This window comes from Sturnira hondurensis, unplaced genomic scaffold (genome assembly GCF_014824575.4).
Source record: "Sturnira hondurensis isolate 20B ecotype Veracruz unplaced genomic scaffold, ASM1482457v3 Scaffold0019835, whole genome shotgun sequence".
In the NCBI taxonomy this organism is placed as follows: Eukaryota; Metazoa; Chordata; class Mammalia; order Chiroptera; family Phyllostomidae; genus Sturnira; species Sturnira hondurensis.
The window spans coordinates 3,953,719-3,970,339 of NW_028092466.1; the positions used below are offsets into that span (position 1 = coordinate 3,953,719).

The 16,621-nt window shown below is 49.4% G+C and overlaps 1 protein-coding gene across 1 annotated transcript; it reads left to right on the top strand.

The window, feature by feature from the left end:
- The first annotated feature begins 4,279 nt into the window (after positions 1 to 4,279).
- On the top strand, positions 4,280 to 16,228 carry CCDC42 (coiled-coil domain containing 42). The gene is made up of 7 exons (XM_037028261.1): positions 4,280 to 4,551; positions 4,831 to 4,936; positions 5,227 to 5,331; positions 6,799 to 6,996; positions 11,935 to 12,156; positions 12,270 to 12,428; positions 16,054 to 16,228. Exons 1-7 carry the CDS (start codon positions 4,469 to 4,471, stop codon positions 16,129 to 16,131), a joined length of 951 nt encoding a protein of 316 aa, XP_036884156.1. The 5' UTR covers positions 4,280 to 4,468; the 3' UTR covers positions 16,132 to 16,228.
- Positions 16,229 to 16,621: the final 393 nt, after the last annotated feature.

A 16,621-nucleotide genomic window follows, 5' to 3' on the forward strand; every position in this document is an offset into this window, starting at 1 on the left:
GATTAGAATGACAGAAGAAAGCCTATGTCCCTAACTTAACAACAATGTCTTTAATGCAATTGTAATGTTATCTGTAGGGTCATATAACAAAGTGCCTTTGTACACTAATTTTTGTAATCGCAATGAATGTGGAATTTTTTAATGCCATGCTGGCCTCTATTGCAATGATAACATGCCTTTTCTCTTGAGACAAACTGATATAATTAATTTTACTAACAGATTTTCTAATTTAAAAATATTTTTGTATTTATAGTTCTAGTGGATTATTTTAATAGAATACTAAATGAAATTTAGTAATATTTCCATTAAGATTTTCATACATGAGATTATGATTGACCTGGGGTTTTTTCTTTTTATTCCTTGTCACTTAGTTTCTTTATGAAACTCTGCTTTCAGCTTACTTACTTCCAAACATCCTTTTAATTCCTGACAGTACAGCACAAACTGATTTCCTGCTCATCAAATCAGTCTCCTCTTCCTGGGAACACAGCGAAACCATGCACGCCAGCGCCACGCACGTGGTTGGTTCCCACCCAAGGCCAAGGCACAAGAGTGCTGATAAGTTTGTTCAGAGCAGAAGGGCCTTTTCCCCGCTCTCTCGTCTCTCCCTTCCACAGCAAACACAGAGGTCATGGAGCTGCAGGGTGGAAAAGGCTTAGACCCTTCACTGCTTGGGGAAAAAATTTTCCTGGGAGGACCATCCCACCAGGAAAATCCACATTGGGACTATTGAGTAAAACTATTGAGACTTGAGGTTGTTTGTTACAGCAACTAATACAGTACAATAATACAATACAACACAACACAATACCATCTTCAAATGCAGTTATATGCCACATACCTACATTTAGGTTAAGGATCGACCACATGTACAACAGTGGTCCCTTAAGATTATACAGTGAATGGTTCAGGAGATTTGGCAGACTGCCACAAGCTCCTTATAAAGTTTAAAAACTTGAGCTCTGGCTGGTGTGGCTCCTTGGATTGTGCACCAGCCTGTAAACCAAAGGGTCACTGGTTCGATTCCCAGTCAAGCCAGGTCCCCAGTAGGGGGTACACAAGAGGCAACCACACATTGATGTTTCTCACCCTCCCTCCCTTTCCCTCTCTCCAAAAATAAGTAAAGTCTTTTTTTTTTTAATTTGAAAACTTGGACACCCCCAACCATGTATTATCTTATAAACAAATCTACGATGGAAAACCAAGAAACAAACCAAGCAAAGGACCATGGTCACATTGCTAAAAAGAGTAATACTCCCTCAAAAAGAGGCAGGCCCTTCAGGGGCTGTTCCAGGAGAAGGTGTGTTGTTGCAGCAGATGGCCACAGCCCACAGCCACTGCCCATGGCCACTGCTCACGGCCCCTGCAGACCTTCCCATAGTGTCCTGGTAGGGAGGCGGGAGACGCTGGTGTCAATGGCCCCAACCTTGGTAGATCTAAGCTAATGTGTGGGCTTGTGTCTCGGTTTTGAACAAAAATACTTAAAAAGTAAAAAAAAAAATGTTCAAGTAGAAAAAAGCCTATAGAATATGGATATGAAGAAGAGAAACATTTTCACATAGCAGTATGGTGTGTTTGTATTTTAAGCTAAGCATAATTATGAGAGTTGAAAAGTTAAAAAAACTTTAAAGGTAATAAATGTAAAAATGTATCGTGAGGTAAGGTTAATTGATCATTGAAGAAAGAAAAATATTTGTATGGGTTTTAGTGCAGCCTAAGTGCGCAGTGTTTACAAAGTCTAGTCACCTGTAGCAGTGCCTGAGGCCGTCACACTCACTCACCGCTTACTCACTGACTCACCCAGAGCAAGTTCCATCCTGCAAGCCCGGTTTCTTGCAGGTGCCCTACACAGGTCTAGTGGTTTTCATCTTTTCTGTGTTTTTGCTGTACCTTTGCTGTGTTTAGATATGTTTAGATTCACTAATATTGTGTTGCAAGTGCCTAAAGTACTCTGTCCAGTAACACCCAGTACAGGTTTGTAGCCTGGGAGCAACAGGTTGTACCACAGAGGTATGTGGCAGGTTATACCGTCCAGGTTTGGGTTCATAGGCTCTGATGACAGCAGGGCCTCACGAGGCATCTCTCAGAACGTATCCCCATCATTAAGTGACACAGGACTGCTTTCAATGTAATTTGCATGAATCCACTTAAGTGAAACGTGAGACACGTGGAGTGAAAGATAACAGATTAAAAAGTGGTTTCCTCATACCCAATACTCTATTTGGACCGAGCACTACACTGGTCTATACGGCAGAATAATATTTTTTAGAAATTAATCTAATTTTTTCCTGATGTTTCCTCCTCCACCTTTTTAAGTTGATAGTCGCCTCGGAGGGAGGATGAGCCAGGACGGAAAACAGAAAATATTATTCCTATTGGTTTCCAACAACCTAAATCCATTAGGAGATTTTGCTAGATGCTTCAAATGCAAATATCAAGATAGAAAAGGAGGAGGGGAGACGTGGCTGGTGGTTCAGTTGGTTGGAGCATCACCCTGGAACCAGAAAGGTTGCAGGTTCGATCCCTGGTCAGGGGAGTACTGAAAGCAACGGGCGGATATTCCTCACATCAATGTCTCTCCCCGCCCCCCGCCTCCATTCCTCTCTAAAATCAGGAAACACATCTTCTGGTAAGAATCTTTTTTTAATGTATTAAGAAAAGGAGGAGGGGAGAAAGCAGGGTTCCCTCAGGGAAGGAGGGGGAGGAGAGCTGGGGAGAGCAAGACTTCGGTGGATCTCAGAAGGCCCTGACCTTGCTGGGTGTCAGCCCCTGGGAAGGCAGGGAGACCCCAGAGAGGGATGGTGGTGGGTGTGGGGATGAAGATTCTGCAAAGTACAGCAAGAGGTCCGGGAGATCAGGGGTACACGGGCAGAAGAGGATGTCTCACTTTCATGCTCCAATCTGGCCCTGGACCACTTGATCTGTAGATGCAACCGAGGATGTGATCTCGGTATGTAACACCAGGGAAAACTGGTGGTTCAGAAACAGAGAGCCGCCTCCTCAAGGGCTGGCATTACACAGGTGCCCCCAAGCAAAACCGAGGGAAAGCCCAGGTTGCTTGGGCCAGGCTCTGGGGATCAACAAGGAGAGAAACATACCCCTTTGAGGAGCTTCCCATCTTTACCGGCTTTCTTGTCACCCTGCGCGGGGAGAACCACCTCTGATTGAAGAGCTTAGGGTGGGGCGGGCACGGTGAGGGGGGACGTGCGTGGGTGCGCTCTGGGCGGGGTGAGAGCTATAGCGCTGCCTCGGCTGAGCCCGCGGGACTGGAAAAAAAGCTGGAGGGTGCGAATGGGGCGGGCGAGGTGGGCGGCGCCCGGACCGGGCTCTCGCTCCCCCAAGTCAGAAAGTAGGGCGGGGCGGGCGGCCAGCAGAGGGCGCCGGAGGACCGGCCCTGTCGCGGGGGTGGGCTCCTGATCTTGGACACGGTGCCTGCGGGACACCCCAAACCACCCCCTGCGGTGCCGGGTTCCAGAGCAGGAGCGCAGCGAGGAGCGGCGGGCGTGGGAAGATGGGCAGAGTGCGCAGCGGAGCCGGGGAACCTGGCGTTACCTCCGGGGGCGCCTGACCCGCACACAGGGTCTCAAACTGAGGTGCTGGACTTCAGACCTAATGAGCCTGTGCACAGCACCCCGTCGGGATCGAGGCAGGCAGTGTCATTCTGAAGCAAAAACGTAAAACATGTGACATTTATGGTACCGTGGTTTAGCATCCCTTCCTATTTTAAAAGTCTGCCAAGCTCGGAAGACTGTGTGTTACCCTCTGAGGGGCCTGGCCACGGGCCCTCCAGTCCCCAGAATGCCTCTTCAGTCCCCAGGCCTTTTGCCCATCCCCCCTCCACTCACACACCCCTACACCTCCTTTGCCCACCACGTGGTTCTCATCCCATCCTCCACAGGTCCCAAGCTTCTCAGTGCACCCCCAGCCCTGCCTCAGCTAAGCACCTCCTTTCCTTCCTTCCCTTTTTGTCTTCCCAGGTACCTGATGCAGGCACCACTCACCCTCGTGCACCCTGACCCCGGGAGGGAGGCCCAGGGTCATGGCTCCCTCACAAGGACACCCCTCTCCCGGCACCCCAAATCTAGGCCAGAACACCCAGACCCTGCGTCCCAGCCCTGGACGCCAGCATCTAATCAGGCCTAACTTCTCCCCAAAGTCCTGAGTGGTAAATGCAGGAGTAGAGTGGAGTCAGAGGGGACAGGGGTCAGAGGGCAAAGCCTGACTTCCTCGTGCGGGCTACAGAACCAGGTGACCTGTTGCTAGGTAACCGGCTCTCTGGTGGCTGCTGCTGTCAGGCTCCAGCCCCTTCCCAGGAGTCTCTCAGGCACCCACCCTCTGTGGACCGGGAAAAGCAGACAGAAAGGAGAAACAGGAACAGGATCCCAAGCACTCCTGGGCCACCTTGGCTCCACTGCTCCCTGTTTTACTGTGAAGTTTCCGCTGCCTGGGTCGTTGGATCACCGCCACCATGAGTCTAGGCATCATGGAGGAGGAGGATCTGGCCGAGTACTTCCGGCTGCAGTATGGAGAGCGGCTGCTACAACTGCTTCAGTGAGTGTCTCAGGGTCTGGGCGGCCCTCTCTGTGCCTGGGACCTCTTACACCTGCCCATGCCCCACTTCCAACCCCTCCTACTCCCATAACCCAGTGTCCCGAATTATCCACCCCTTATCATCTGCCTCATCTCTATCCACGGATGTCAACACAGCTCTCTCTTCCTCTGATTAGACAGTTCCTTTCACTCACATGGGGGCAGGACTGCCTTCCCTCCCCCATGGCTTTCTGTCTCCACGGATTATTCTCAGGCCCCTCTTGCCCATGTCTTGGACAGGAAGTTTCCCCACATTGAGGAGCAGTCAGAATCCCCATCTATCCAGCTACTGGAGAAGAAGAAGGAGGCCAAGATCATGCACCATGCCATGTTGCAGAAGAAGGAGGTGGGGGACTGGTGGTGGGGTCCAGAGGGGGCCTTGGGGGCAGCCCTGCATTTGGTGGGAGGCAGTGGCTAGTGCCAGGAATTCCGGGTGGTGGCTTTGTGTTCCCTCTGCAGAGAAAGGCATGATCTGAGTCTTTGGGGAACCAGGTTCCCGGGATGCTCTGCTCTGACCCAGGCATGGGTGGGACGTGGAAGGCCTGGGGATTGAGACGCTTGAGCAGGGGATGCTGGGGCCTTCCTTGGTACCCATGTCAGAGGCCATCCTGACCTCTCTGCTCCCCCCACTCCAAGGCATTTCAGCATAGAATGGAAACTCTGAGCCTGCGTTGGGAGGAACTGGGCATCAAGGAAGCCCAGCTGAAGGCCCACATGCAGAAGTTCGAACAGTTCATCCAGGTACCCCTCCCCCTCGTTCTCCTCTTCCTCCTCCTTCTCCTCTTCCTCCTGGCTTTTGCTGACTCCTCACCCTGAATGAGCTGTCTCTTCAGTGCTCAACAATGCCTGGGGCTTCTCCCTTAATGCCCCCACTTATTGCTGTTTGTAATTTCTTGTTTACCTGTCGGTCTCTGCTCCTTTTAGATTTCTGTTTCTTTCCTTGCCTATACCTGAGACATACAATTTATGGAATGAATGAGTGAGTGAATGAATGAATGAGGTATGGTCAGGGTTAGGCACTTGAAGATACAAAAATGAATCAGACAAGGTTTTAGTACCCCAAATGCACCCCATTCCTCCCTCCTAGCACTGAGGGTCCACCGAAGGGGTGGATGAAGGACCAGATCCTAGTCTGTTCTGGGGCAACTCCTCTCATCTGGTCCTTTGAGGAGTGATTTAACTATGTTTAGACCAGATTTCTCCAAGGAGGAAAGGCCTGGTACAGCTCTAGGGAGCAATCACTGGCCTCTGCTACAGGGGAGTCCTGCTCCTAAGTATCTCTGTCTTGCTCTGTGCCTAACCCAAGTGGGAAAAGAAGCTGATGGACCAAGCATATTGTCTGGAGGTCCAGTTCTTACTGACCAGAGAAAAAGCTAGTGGAGTGGCTGGGGCAGTGGGAAATTTGGGGGTGAGGGATTCTCCAAGTGGCCTCTAGAGACCTGCGGCATCAGAGTCTCGGAGAGCTTGTTACACGTACGGACCTGGGGACTCCTCTCTCCTTGCTTTCAGCTGGCCTGAGGTCTGGCCCAGGAAACATTCCTCAGAGGAGTGTGATGCACGGTTGGACTTGAAAACCACTGGTTTAGGGCCCATCAGTTTTCCCCTGGGCTTACGGGGCACAGTGCAAAGCTCCATGTGCCTTCTCCACAGGCTTCCAAGTGCCCCCACCACACATGCGCATCCCGGGGAACCACAGGAGCCCCTGGAGAGGGAAAGGAGCCGCACAAGTGCACTGTGAGGGGTGGGTTCACCCTCTAAACTTGGGGGAGGGCTTTGCAGAGGGAAGAAGAAGGGGGGGTCTGCCTAAGTGCAGTAGCTGAGCCTCATGTGTTTTTCTGGGCGTCAGATTGCCTGCGTCATCTCCTCCTGCCTGAACCTGCAGCCAGTCTGAGCCACTGGCTACGTGCTCTCTGGAATGTCCTGCCCCCAGACCCTCAGGAGCAGGCCCCTCTCCTATCTCATCTCCCTGTGGCTTGAGCACTGTTGCCCCAGCTTTTGGTAGGAAGAGAGGGGCTACTGCCTCTCATTTCTACAGTTGGAGGAACTGAGGCACCAAGGACCAAATCAGCAGAAAATTCAGGCCTCTGGCCCAGGTGGATGATGCCTGCCCATCCTCAGGGTGGCCTGAGCTCAGCAAACAGAGGCCCTGTGTGGGGCTCCAGGGAGGGTGGAGCAAGTGCCTGACAGACACCACCTCCTTGGCCCCAGGAGAATGACCAGAAAAGGATCCGCGCCCTGAAGAAAGCTACTAAGGAGAGAGAACTTAAGAGGCAGCGCATGCGCGAGCTGGCCAAGGCCAAGCAGGAAATGGCAGCCCTGCGGCAACAGCACCAGCGTCTGAGCAGCAAGCTACAGGACTACTCCATCTTCAACAAGTACCTGGAGAAGGTGGTGGAGAACTCAGAGGTGAGTAGGGGCAGGTCCATGCCTTCCTCAGCCCCATCTCCCCTTTCCCAGAACCTGGGGCAATAGGGAGCTTGGGGACCCTCTGCATGGATGGTCACCCTACTCTGAGAATGTGCATCCAGCCCTGGAGGGCAGCTGAAAAGGCCTGTGGTAAGGGTGAGGGGCTGGGTGGTGTCTGTGAGCGATAGCTGAATAAATGTCTCTGTGTGGATGGTGTGTGGTGTGTATTGGGGGAACGAGGTTTCTTTTTGCAGCACGAAGCATAAGCTTTGCCTGCCTCAGGATGTGGCCTACTTCTGTCCCTGTTTCCCCTCCTCCCTAGGGTTTTGTTTAATTAAGAGTAAATAGGGAGAGGAAGGGAGAGAAACGGGAAAACACCCAACCTAATGCAGAGCTTGAGAACTTAGTATGTACTGGGCCCTGGGCAAGGTGCTGCACATGCATGACTCACTCAGTCCGCTCCTTAGCCCCCAGAGGAAAGCCATCCACTGGATCACCGCTGCAGGGGAGGAGGTGGAGGCTCAGAGGGGTTCGATAAACTGCTCAGGGTCTCCCAGCCTTGCTTCTAACCACTTCTCTGTGGGCCCCACGGACAACTGCTCTTCCTAAAGTTGACTCGATGCTGGAGCTTCAGGATCTTCACCTTCTTCCCACCCACGCACTCTGCCGTCCAGCTGACCCCTGAACAGCACAGGTTTGAACTAGGCAGTTCCACTTACACTGGTGACTTTTTTCACTAGACCATTAGAAAAAACGGGCAGACAAACCATATAGCCTAAAACCGATGACATGAACTTGCAGCGTCGATAAGTACAGTACAGTACGTTCTCTTCCTTTAGATTGTCTTAATAACATTTCCTTCTCTCTAGCTAATCTTACTGCAAGAATATGGTATGTGATGCCTATAACATACAAAATATGTGTTCAACAACCATTTTTGATATCAGTAAGGTTTCCAATCAACAGTAGGCTATCAGTAGTTAAGTTTCAGGGCAGTCAAAAGTCACATGTGGATTTTCCACTGCATGGAGGTCAGCACCCCAAACCCTGCATTGTTCAAGGGTCAAGTGTATTTGACCCATTGACATGCTTCCTTTCCAGATATCCTTGCCCTTTCCTCTGGGCCCCCCTCCCTCCCTCTCCTACTTTCTTCCTCAGGCTCCTCAGGGGATCCTCTTGCTAGCTCCTTCCTTAAATGTTCCTCATATCTTTGCTGCAAAGCCTCCACTTTTCTCCCTGATCAATTCCCTGGCCCTCTTGTGGATGACACCAGTGTCAGTGGCTGTCCACACTGCTTCCCCCGTGCTCCCATGCGACAGTGGCAGGTAGGACCCCTTACCAGGGCAGAGTGAGGCACAAGGTATGCCCTCTGGGCTGTGGAGCAATGTCCTGTGGCGGATTAGGAGAGATAAAGGATGCACGGTTTTGTAAAGTCTCAGCAATCCCCATGTTGAACCGCCAACGTAACTGATGTAGCCTGAGTCCCAAATCCCTGTTATTTCCTCCATTCCAAGAAATCTGATAAATTGTTCATTTAATAATTGGGGTGGGTTTTTTGGTGGGGAGAGTGAGGGAAGACTATTATATTAAAGCAGCAGATAAATGACAAGAAAAATGACACAAATTCAGAGCTAGTCAAGTGTATGTCTCTCTCGGTCCTGTATCTCCCTCCTGAGCTTCAGGCCCCTGCATCTAATGTATGGAGTCCACAGCCCGTCTCCTCTGCTTCCTGTCCTGCAGTCCCCCGGTGCTGGCGAATGGCATGGCCACCCACCCATGCACAGCCTCCCACCCACAGCCTCCCCAGAACTTGAGCCTCCTCCTCGACTCCTCCTCCTTCTCCCTCTTCCCCGGAAGCCATCAATCAGTGGATCTGGTCTGTTCTGCCTCCTAAGTATTCCTGGAATCCAGTCCCTGCCCCTTCCTCATCCAGACCAGCAGCATACCTCATCTGGAGTTCAGCTTCGAGTTATTCCTGGCCACCAGCCCGTCCAGCATTCTAGAGCCAGCATGACCCCCCACCTCTGCCGCCTTCTCTCTTTATTTATTTATTTCAAAGTATTTTAATCATACTGAAAAGTATAGACAAATAGGTAACAGCACCCAAGTACTTACCACAGCCTTGTCAAATCTTAATATTTGCCGTCAATTCTTTTTTCTTTAATAAAACACTGCAGGTAATTGAAACCCCCATGCCCCCCCGACCCTATTCTTCTTCCCCTCCTCACAGGTAATTGGATCTCGGGTTTTCTAAGTTCTCATTCATGTGCTTTGGCAGCATATTACATATCCATAAACTATGAAGAATGTTATACATGTCCTTTTGTGACTTACTTTTTCTGATCAATATTCTTTAAAACCCTTTTATTATGGAAAGTTTTAAACATATGCAAAAATAGAGAGAGCAGTCTATTGAATGCCCATTACTCATCACATAATTCCAACAATTACCAAATCATAGTCAAGTTCCCCGAACCTCCCACATCTGCCGTTTTGAAGCAAGTGATATTTTTGCATCCCTAAGTTGTTCAGTATGTAACTCTGAAAGAGAAGAGCTCTTTTTTAAAATAGTTGTAATACATGGTCACACCTAGTAAAAATTTAACATAGAGTCCTATGTTAAATATCCAGTGGATGTTAAAAATTTCCCCATTGTTGCACAAATTCTTTTTGGACAGTTGGTTTGTTCTAATCAGGGTCCAAACAAGACACACACTGAATTTGGTCGATACATTTCTCTAAGCACAGGCATTATTGTGCCGATCAAAATAAGCCAAACATAAAAGAGGGCACACTGTGTGACTCTGCTCATGTGCTTATAAACGGGTAAAATGAACCACTGGTGAGAGAAGTCAGAATCCTGATTTTCTTGCTAATAGGGCACAGGAAACCCCTCTAGTGTGCTGGAAATATTCAAACATCCCTTCTTCACGTAGTTAGAATACTACCACACAAGAAAAGGGCTTCGTAAAGAGATTCTTCCCTTCATCCACTATTTGGTCACCATGTGGGTCTTAGAGAAGCAGCTGGTTAAACATTTGATTCTTCTTTGCCATTTTCAGAATGAGTTGGTTCTCCAGCGTCCTCCAAAACTGACCTGTCATGTTGTCTTACTCATTATGAACTTATGGACTTTTAACACGTTTGATGTTTTAATCTTCTGTACTTAACTCTTACTGATGTTCAGAGTGTCCCATCCTTGGACAGTGGGAGGCTCTTCAAGTTGGCACCTAAGTCCCTTGGCCATCAGCATTGTGCCGTGGAGAAGTGCTGTGGCACCGCTGACGTGGTCCATTCGTTTCTGCTTGCATGCTGTTACATTATGTGCTGCGTGAGCTTCCAAGTATATAGACAAGAAGTCCTCTGCCTGCTTTTTAAAACCCTTCAGTGGATGATGTCCACACTCCTTCTCAGGGTTCACTGGGCACTTTTATTACTTCCCCAGGCCAAATTTGCCCTTCCTACCTTGAGCTCAGGTCATTCACACTAATCTTTCTGGAGTTCCTGAACATGCCACACACAGCCCATCGTCTTTACCCAGGCTGCGCCCTCTATTTCCTCACCTCCCCACCCCTGTCTGCATCTGGTTCTCTCCTGTTTGTACCTCTGGTCTCATTTTAGCCATCCTCTCCCCACAGGAAAACTTTTCTGCCTGTTCCTACCTCCTCTAATGCCGGATTGGATAGCCCTTCCCTGCTAAGGCATATTTGGGGAGGGGCCAGCAGGGCAGTTCCCAGAACACCAGTCTATCACTAGAGATGTCGTGAGATGGACAAAGTGCTCGGGGAGTGCCCCCTGGGTGGCTAGAAGGCACACTTTGATAAGCCCCTGGGGAGGTAAGCTGGCATCCTGGAACTGGTGCTCACACCACCTTCCAAAGAGGGAGGGTCCCCTGCTTCTCTGCTGCTCAGTAGGGCCTGAGAGTTAGAGCCAGTGTGGCATGGCTCTGGACTGTGGTGGAGGAGGCAGCTGAGCCTGGCGGGCCTCCTGCCCCGCTGGTACCCTCTCCAGCCTCTGCTGGAGGGAGACCTCAGCAAATGCTGAACAAATACCAGAGAGCACCATGTTGAAGATATTACTCCCCCTGACCCATCCTCCAGTCATAGATAGGGCTTATCACTCTGCGTTATGACTATGTACCATCTGTGCTCCCTCTATACCACCCTAAGTTGTGGGCTTCCCAAGGGGCAGGGTCTGGCTGTCTCACCTCCTGCTCTGCTCCTAGCAGTTACCATGGTTCCTGGGCTGTACGTGGCTCTTGGTACATTCTCATTGAATAGGATTACCACTGCCTTGGGAAACATCTCAAAATGCACGCCTCCCCCTCCTACAGACATGAAGCTCTCTCTCTCTGCTTTTTGAAACACTTCAGTGGATGAAGTCTAGATTCCTTCTCAGGGCTTACCAGGCACTTTTTTTTTACTTTCTCCAGGTTAATCTTTCACTCCCCATCTTGAACTCAGGTCATTCACACTAACCTTTCTTGAGCTTTGTCAACATGCCACACGTAGCCCATCATCTTTACCCCGGCTGTTCCCTCGGCAGCAGCTCTCANGGGGGGGGGGGGGGGGGGGGGGGGGGGCAGTGTTGCAAAATGCAGATGCCAGGGACCACTTTAGACCTGTTTATCCATCCAGCTCTCTCGGGGTGGAGCCTGCCAAGTGCCCTTTTTAAAGCTCCTCCCATGGTTCCAACATGTGGTGGAGAGTAAGAACCTCTGGTCCAGTTGTACTGTCTCCAACACATGGCCCAATGGCCTATAACAACCCAAGAGGAGCAAGCAGTGGGACTGCAATGTCATCAGAGCCTCTGTCCCTTGACCTTGGCCTAGGGTGTCTCTGCCAGGCCAGCGAACCTAGGCCAGAAGTTGACGGGTAGCAGGGGCAGTTGCCTTGGGCCACGGAGCTACAGTGCAGTGAGCTGAGCCCCTCACCACAGTTTGAAGAGATCCACGAGGTGATGGCGCGCTACAAGACGCTGGTGAGCATGCACGATGGCCTCATGCAGTCAGCCCAGGAGGGCCAGGAGAAGATTGAGCGTGCCAAGGCACGGCTGGCACGCTACATGGAGGAGAAGGATGATGAGATCCTGCAGCACAACAATGAGCTGGCACGCCTCCAGATGCGCTTTGACCGCGCCCGCAGTGACGTCATCATCTGGGTGAGCAGACCAGATGGTCAGGGGGCTTCTGGGCTGTCTGGGTGAATGAGTGAGGGATGGATACACACACACATACTTGCTGCGTTCATGTCCCTCCCTCATCCTCTCCCCAGGAATCTCGCTGGGCACACATCCAGAACACCGCAGCCAAGAAGACCCTCTTGCTTGGCACCATTAAGATGGCAACGCTGAACCTCTTCCAGACTGTGAGCAAGCAGCTAAAGGAAGCATCCTTTGTATCCCTGGAGGACACGCACAAACAGCTGGACATGGTAAGAGGAGGCACAGGTACCTGGTGGGCTGTGTTTACTGAACCACAGGCTTCTTGATTGGTTGAGTAGGCTAATGAACTGGCTACAGCCATGGTTCTCAAATGTTAACAGGATCTGCCTTGCCTAGGGTCTGGGAAGTATTGCTGGGCCCCACCCAGAGTCTCTGACTCAGTAGGTCTGCAGTGAGAACCCCCTCGAGATTCCGTTTTCAACAAGTCCCAGACAGTGGTGACGGTGCTGGTCTGGATTCCACATTCTGAGAACCTTTGCATTACAGCCAAGACCCTGTTGGACCCCAATCAGCAGGGACATGAGCAGGGACCCACTACTGGATTCGTGGTGCAAAACAGTCTTTGTGGATCTAGTGAGTTCCGGAAGGCGTATACTTTTCCCGCTCTTTGGGAAAAGAGATCATTGGGGAGGGAGGGGGACGTAAGGCAGCAAGTTTAGGAAACTGGTAGAGTCCTGTTAATAGCGATTTGAGATTTTTCTCTTTGAAGTACTTGAAAGGAAATAACTTTTTCACTGTATGATCCAAAGCTCTTTGATGCTGTGTCCACGTGCCACCTAAAATCATCTCACTTCCGACCAAAGGTAGACACATCCCGTAATTTGGGAGCCTCCGCAGCAGCAGATGCGTTAGCCATGTTGCTTATTGACAGGCAGAGAAACGTGCCATTTACTCCTTTAGCGAAAGCTTATAGCTCTGCTGTGAGATAGTAGAAAGTAAGCTCCTGAAAACGGGGTTTTTGTTTGGTTCCCTGCTGAATCCCCGGCGTCTAGAGCGATGCCTGGTGCGTAGCAGGTGCTCAGTGAGCACTTGGGGAGTGAAGACCCAACACAAGCTAAAAACAGCCATCTACTGAGAGGCCTTTTCCCCTGTCCCACAACCACAACCACAACCACAACCACAAAGTGAAACTCGTGAGATATAAAGGACTGTATCTGCTGACCAGCCAGGAAGGATGTCTTCCCTAAAGCAAAAAGTCTGCCTGTTTCTTCAGGCATGTTAGAGCAGAATTATTGATAGTCCAAAGACCATAAAGGGAATTTGTAAGAAAGTTTGTTCTAAAGCAGCAGTTCTCAAACTTTTTGGTATTAGGATACTTTTACACTCTTAAAATTTATTGAAGAGCCTCTAAAACCTTCTGTTTATATTGGGTATTGAGATTTCCCATATTAAAACTCAAACAGAAAAATCAAGAATACTTCATTCATGTCCTGGCCAGTGTGGCTCAGTTGGTTGGAGCATTGTCTCATACACAAAATGGTTGGAGGTTCTATTCCCAGTCAGGGCACACACCTAGGTTGCAGGTTCAATCCCCATTTGGGAAAGTAATGGGAGGCAACCCACCAATGTTTCTCTCTCTCCTTTCCTCTCTCTCTCAAATCAATAAACACTTTTTCATTGTTAAATACACAATCTATTTATGCTAACATAAGTAGCATTTTTAATGAAAAAATACATTTAAAAATATATATTTTGTGCAGATAAGTGGTGTCATTTGACTCTTTTATAAATTCCCTTATGGTCTGGCTCCACAGAGGCCAGGTGGATTCCCATAGCTGCTTTGCATTCACCGTACACTAGTGAGGGGATAAGAGGCAAATAATATCTTAGACTGTAAAAAGAGCTCTGGCCTTGCAGCCCCTCTCCCCAGCAGCGGGGTCTCAGGGACCCCCCGAGGTCCTCAGGCCCCTTTCCTTTAGCTGTGTCAAGAAGGGGCGTGGGGTGCAGTCTAGCTCCTTGGCCCTGCCTGAGCATTCCTTGTGCAGATGGAGGCTTCCAGTTCATCCCCTCCAAATGGGGGCCTTTCTGGCTCCCTTTTAACATTGATTTGCCACTATAGAAATACTTACAGTAGCCCCAACATTGTTTTAAAATATCCCGCTTCAGCCCTGGCCAGATGGGTCAGCTGATTGGAGCGTCAACCCTTACAGCAAAATGGTTGTGGGTTCAATTTCCAGCTGGGACAGGTACAGGAAGCAACCGATTGATGTTTCTCTCTCACATCGATGTTCGTCTCTCTCTAAAATTAGTAAACATGTTCCCATAGGATGTGAACCTACTGAGAGAAATACACATGGTCACGTGCCTGAAACATTAAAAATAAGGACCAAGAAAAATGTAAGTTAAAATCTAAGGTTAAGGCAAGAGAGAGAAACAAGGACTATAGATTCTTGTATTATAAAGGGCAGTAGTTGGCTCTGAGCTTCCTGGTCAGCAGAAGGAAAAGCAACACATGGTTAGGTACCAAAATAAGGAAATATAAGGTTTTCCTCAGAGAAAGCAAACCTTTTCCAGCACTCTGAAATTTCTCAAGGAGGCTTCAGAGACCCTCAGTGAACAAAGTTGTCAGCAAACCCCTCCCACAGATCCAGGCGTGGGCTTCAGAAGTCACTCATCTGGGACTAGGAGCATAACATTGCAGTGCAACATGGGAAAAGTGGTTCTGCAAAAGGCCAAGACGATGTGAATTCAGGTCTGTGTACTGTGTTGTGGAAGGTCCAGCATTACCCCCAAATAAAGCCCAAACTGCCTGGAACAGCACTTTTCAACATGGGCTTGCAAAATCCTAGAAGCCCAAGATTTTAGTAAGTTTCCTGTGCGAGAATAAAAGGACTCCGTGGACTAACAACTTTAGAAAATTCTGAAGTTAAACAAGTTAGATGGTTTTTAAATCCGGGACTTTGCAGAGTCTTTGCCACGGCTCTGTCTCGAGACTCGCTAAGCGGAGTCGACATAATTTATCTGCTTATTGTTTCTAAAACTTGATCACTGAATCTTTTTTGGAGGTATGTCATTACTCGCCATAAGAACATAGTTTGGGAAATGCTGAATTTGTCTTCTCTGTAGCCTTAGAAAAGTTACTTTAATTTGTTGACTCTCTGTCTCCTCTTTTGCAATATAATAATTATATCAGTAATAGCACCAGCATTGGTTGCTGACAGTTGTTGAGAGTTTGGGGCAGTCTGTGTAGTCCTATCCCTGGGAGCATTCTTGAAAAGGAGAAATTTTAGGATGGAGATCTTTGAGGTCATCTAGACCAACCTTTCCTCCCTCTCCACTTTCTAAAGACGAAGAAACTGAGTCCCAGCCAGATGAGTGGTCTCCCCAGGGCAGCATCAGGACCCCAGGTCTTCGGACTTATAAGGCAGTGCCCTCTCCATTGCCATGTGGGTTTTATCTTCTTTAAAACAGAAGCTAGAGAATGGAACTTAAACTTCCTAGACCCCTCAAGATTAGCCTAAGAGCCTCGGTTCTGGGTTTCGTGGAAATGACCACTTCAAAGGTTGTTAAATTGTGAGAGTCGTCTGCCCCCACACCGGCCAGACTCAGTCTGCTCAGCACCTGCCACCTCTCCTGCCTACAGTTGGACGGTCAGCCCATACTTCTTCCTACCTCCGTGTCTGCTTCTAGGACTCCCAACCCCGCTGCTACTTACTGCTTCTAGTCTACTGAGCCTGACCCTCCATTTCAACTAGAGTATTGTCAAATGAGGGGAAGTGGCTTCAGTCACAGGGAAATGGTGACTCCTTACAGGTGACACCTGGACATGCTCTGTATTTGGATGGGATGGCCTGTCGCTGGGTCGGGCTAACTCTGGTCCCCCTGCCTTGTTAGATCCAACAGTTTATCCAGGACCTGTCGGACATCTGGGCAGAGGTAAGGAAGAAGGAGCAACAGCAGATCCGGGTGTAGGAAGCAGCTGTGAACAGAGACAAGAGAGAATGAGTTCCCGGTGAGCCTGCAGCCCAGCCCCCGCAGGCCGGCCCTCTGGGTCCCCTGGGCCTTTTTTGCTGGCGGACACCCTGCTATATGTCCCCTTGGGCCTCAGCCCATCCCACCCCTGAAAACATTAAATTGGATAAAAACTTTGTTCCTAAGTTCTTTTTTGATTATTTATTCACGGGGAAGAGGATCCATTGAGGAAAGGACCCCCCAAAACACTCCCTCTTGAAGCTGGTCACTCAGGCTGCCCACAGTCTAGAAATCAAACCTGAGATATAGTGTCTCCTAGGCTTTGGACTCGCACTCAGTGATTGTTCACATGGGCAGCAGACCATAGGAGAAGTACACGGGACCATTTTTTTCCTCTACCATTTCAATAAATATTTTTAAGTTGGTATTTCTGATTGGGGTGCAGAGGCTCACTAGAAACTATGAAGGCAGCTTACCAAATCGAAGTTCC

Excerpts from the sequence above, each read along its gene's own strand:
- CCDC42 (XM_037028261.1), top strand. The coding sequence starts at position 4,469 with ATGAGTCTAGGCATCATGGAGGAGGAGGATCTGGCCGAGTACTTCCGG. Across the intron at positions 5,332-6,798 it reads AGTTCGAACAGTTCATCCAG|GAGAATGACCAGAAAAGGAT; the intron begins GTACCCCTCCCC and ends CCTTGGCCCCAG. Across the intron at positions 12,429-16,053 it reads CGCACAAACAGCTGGACATG|ATCCAACAGTTTATCCAGGA; the intron begins GTAAGAGGAGGC and ends CTGCCTTGTTAG.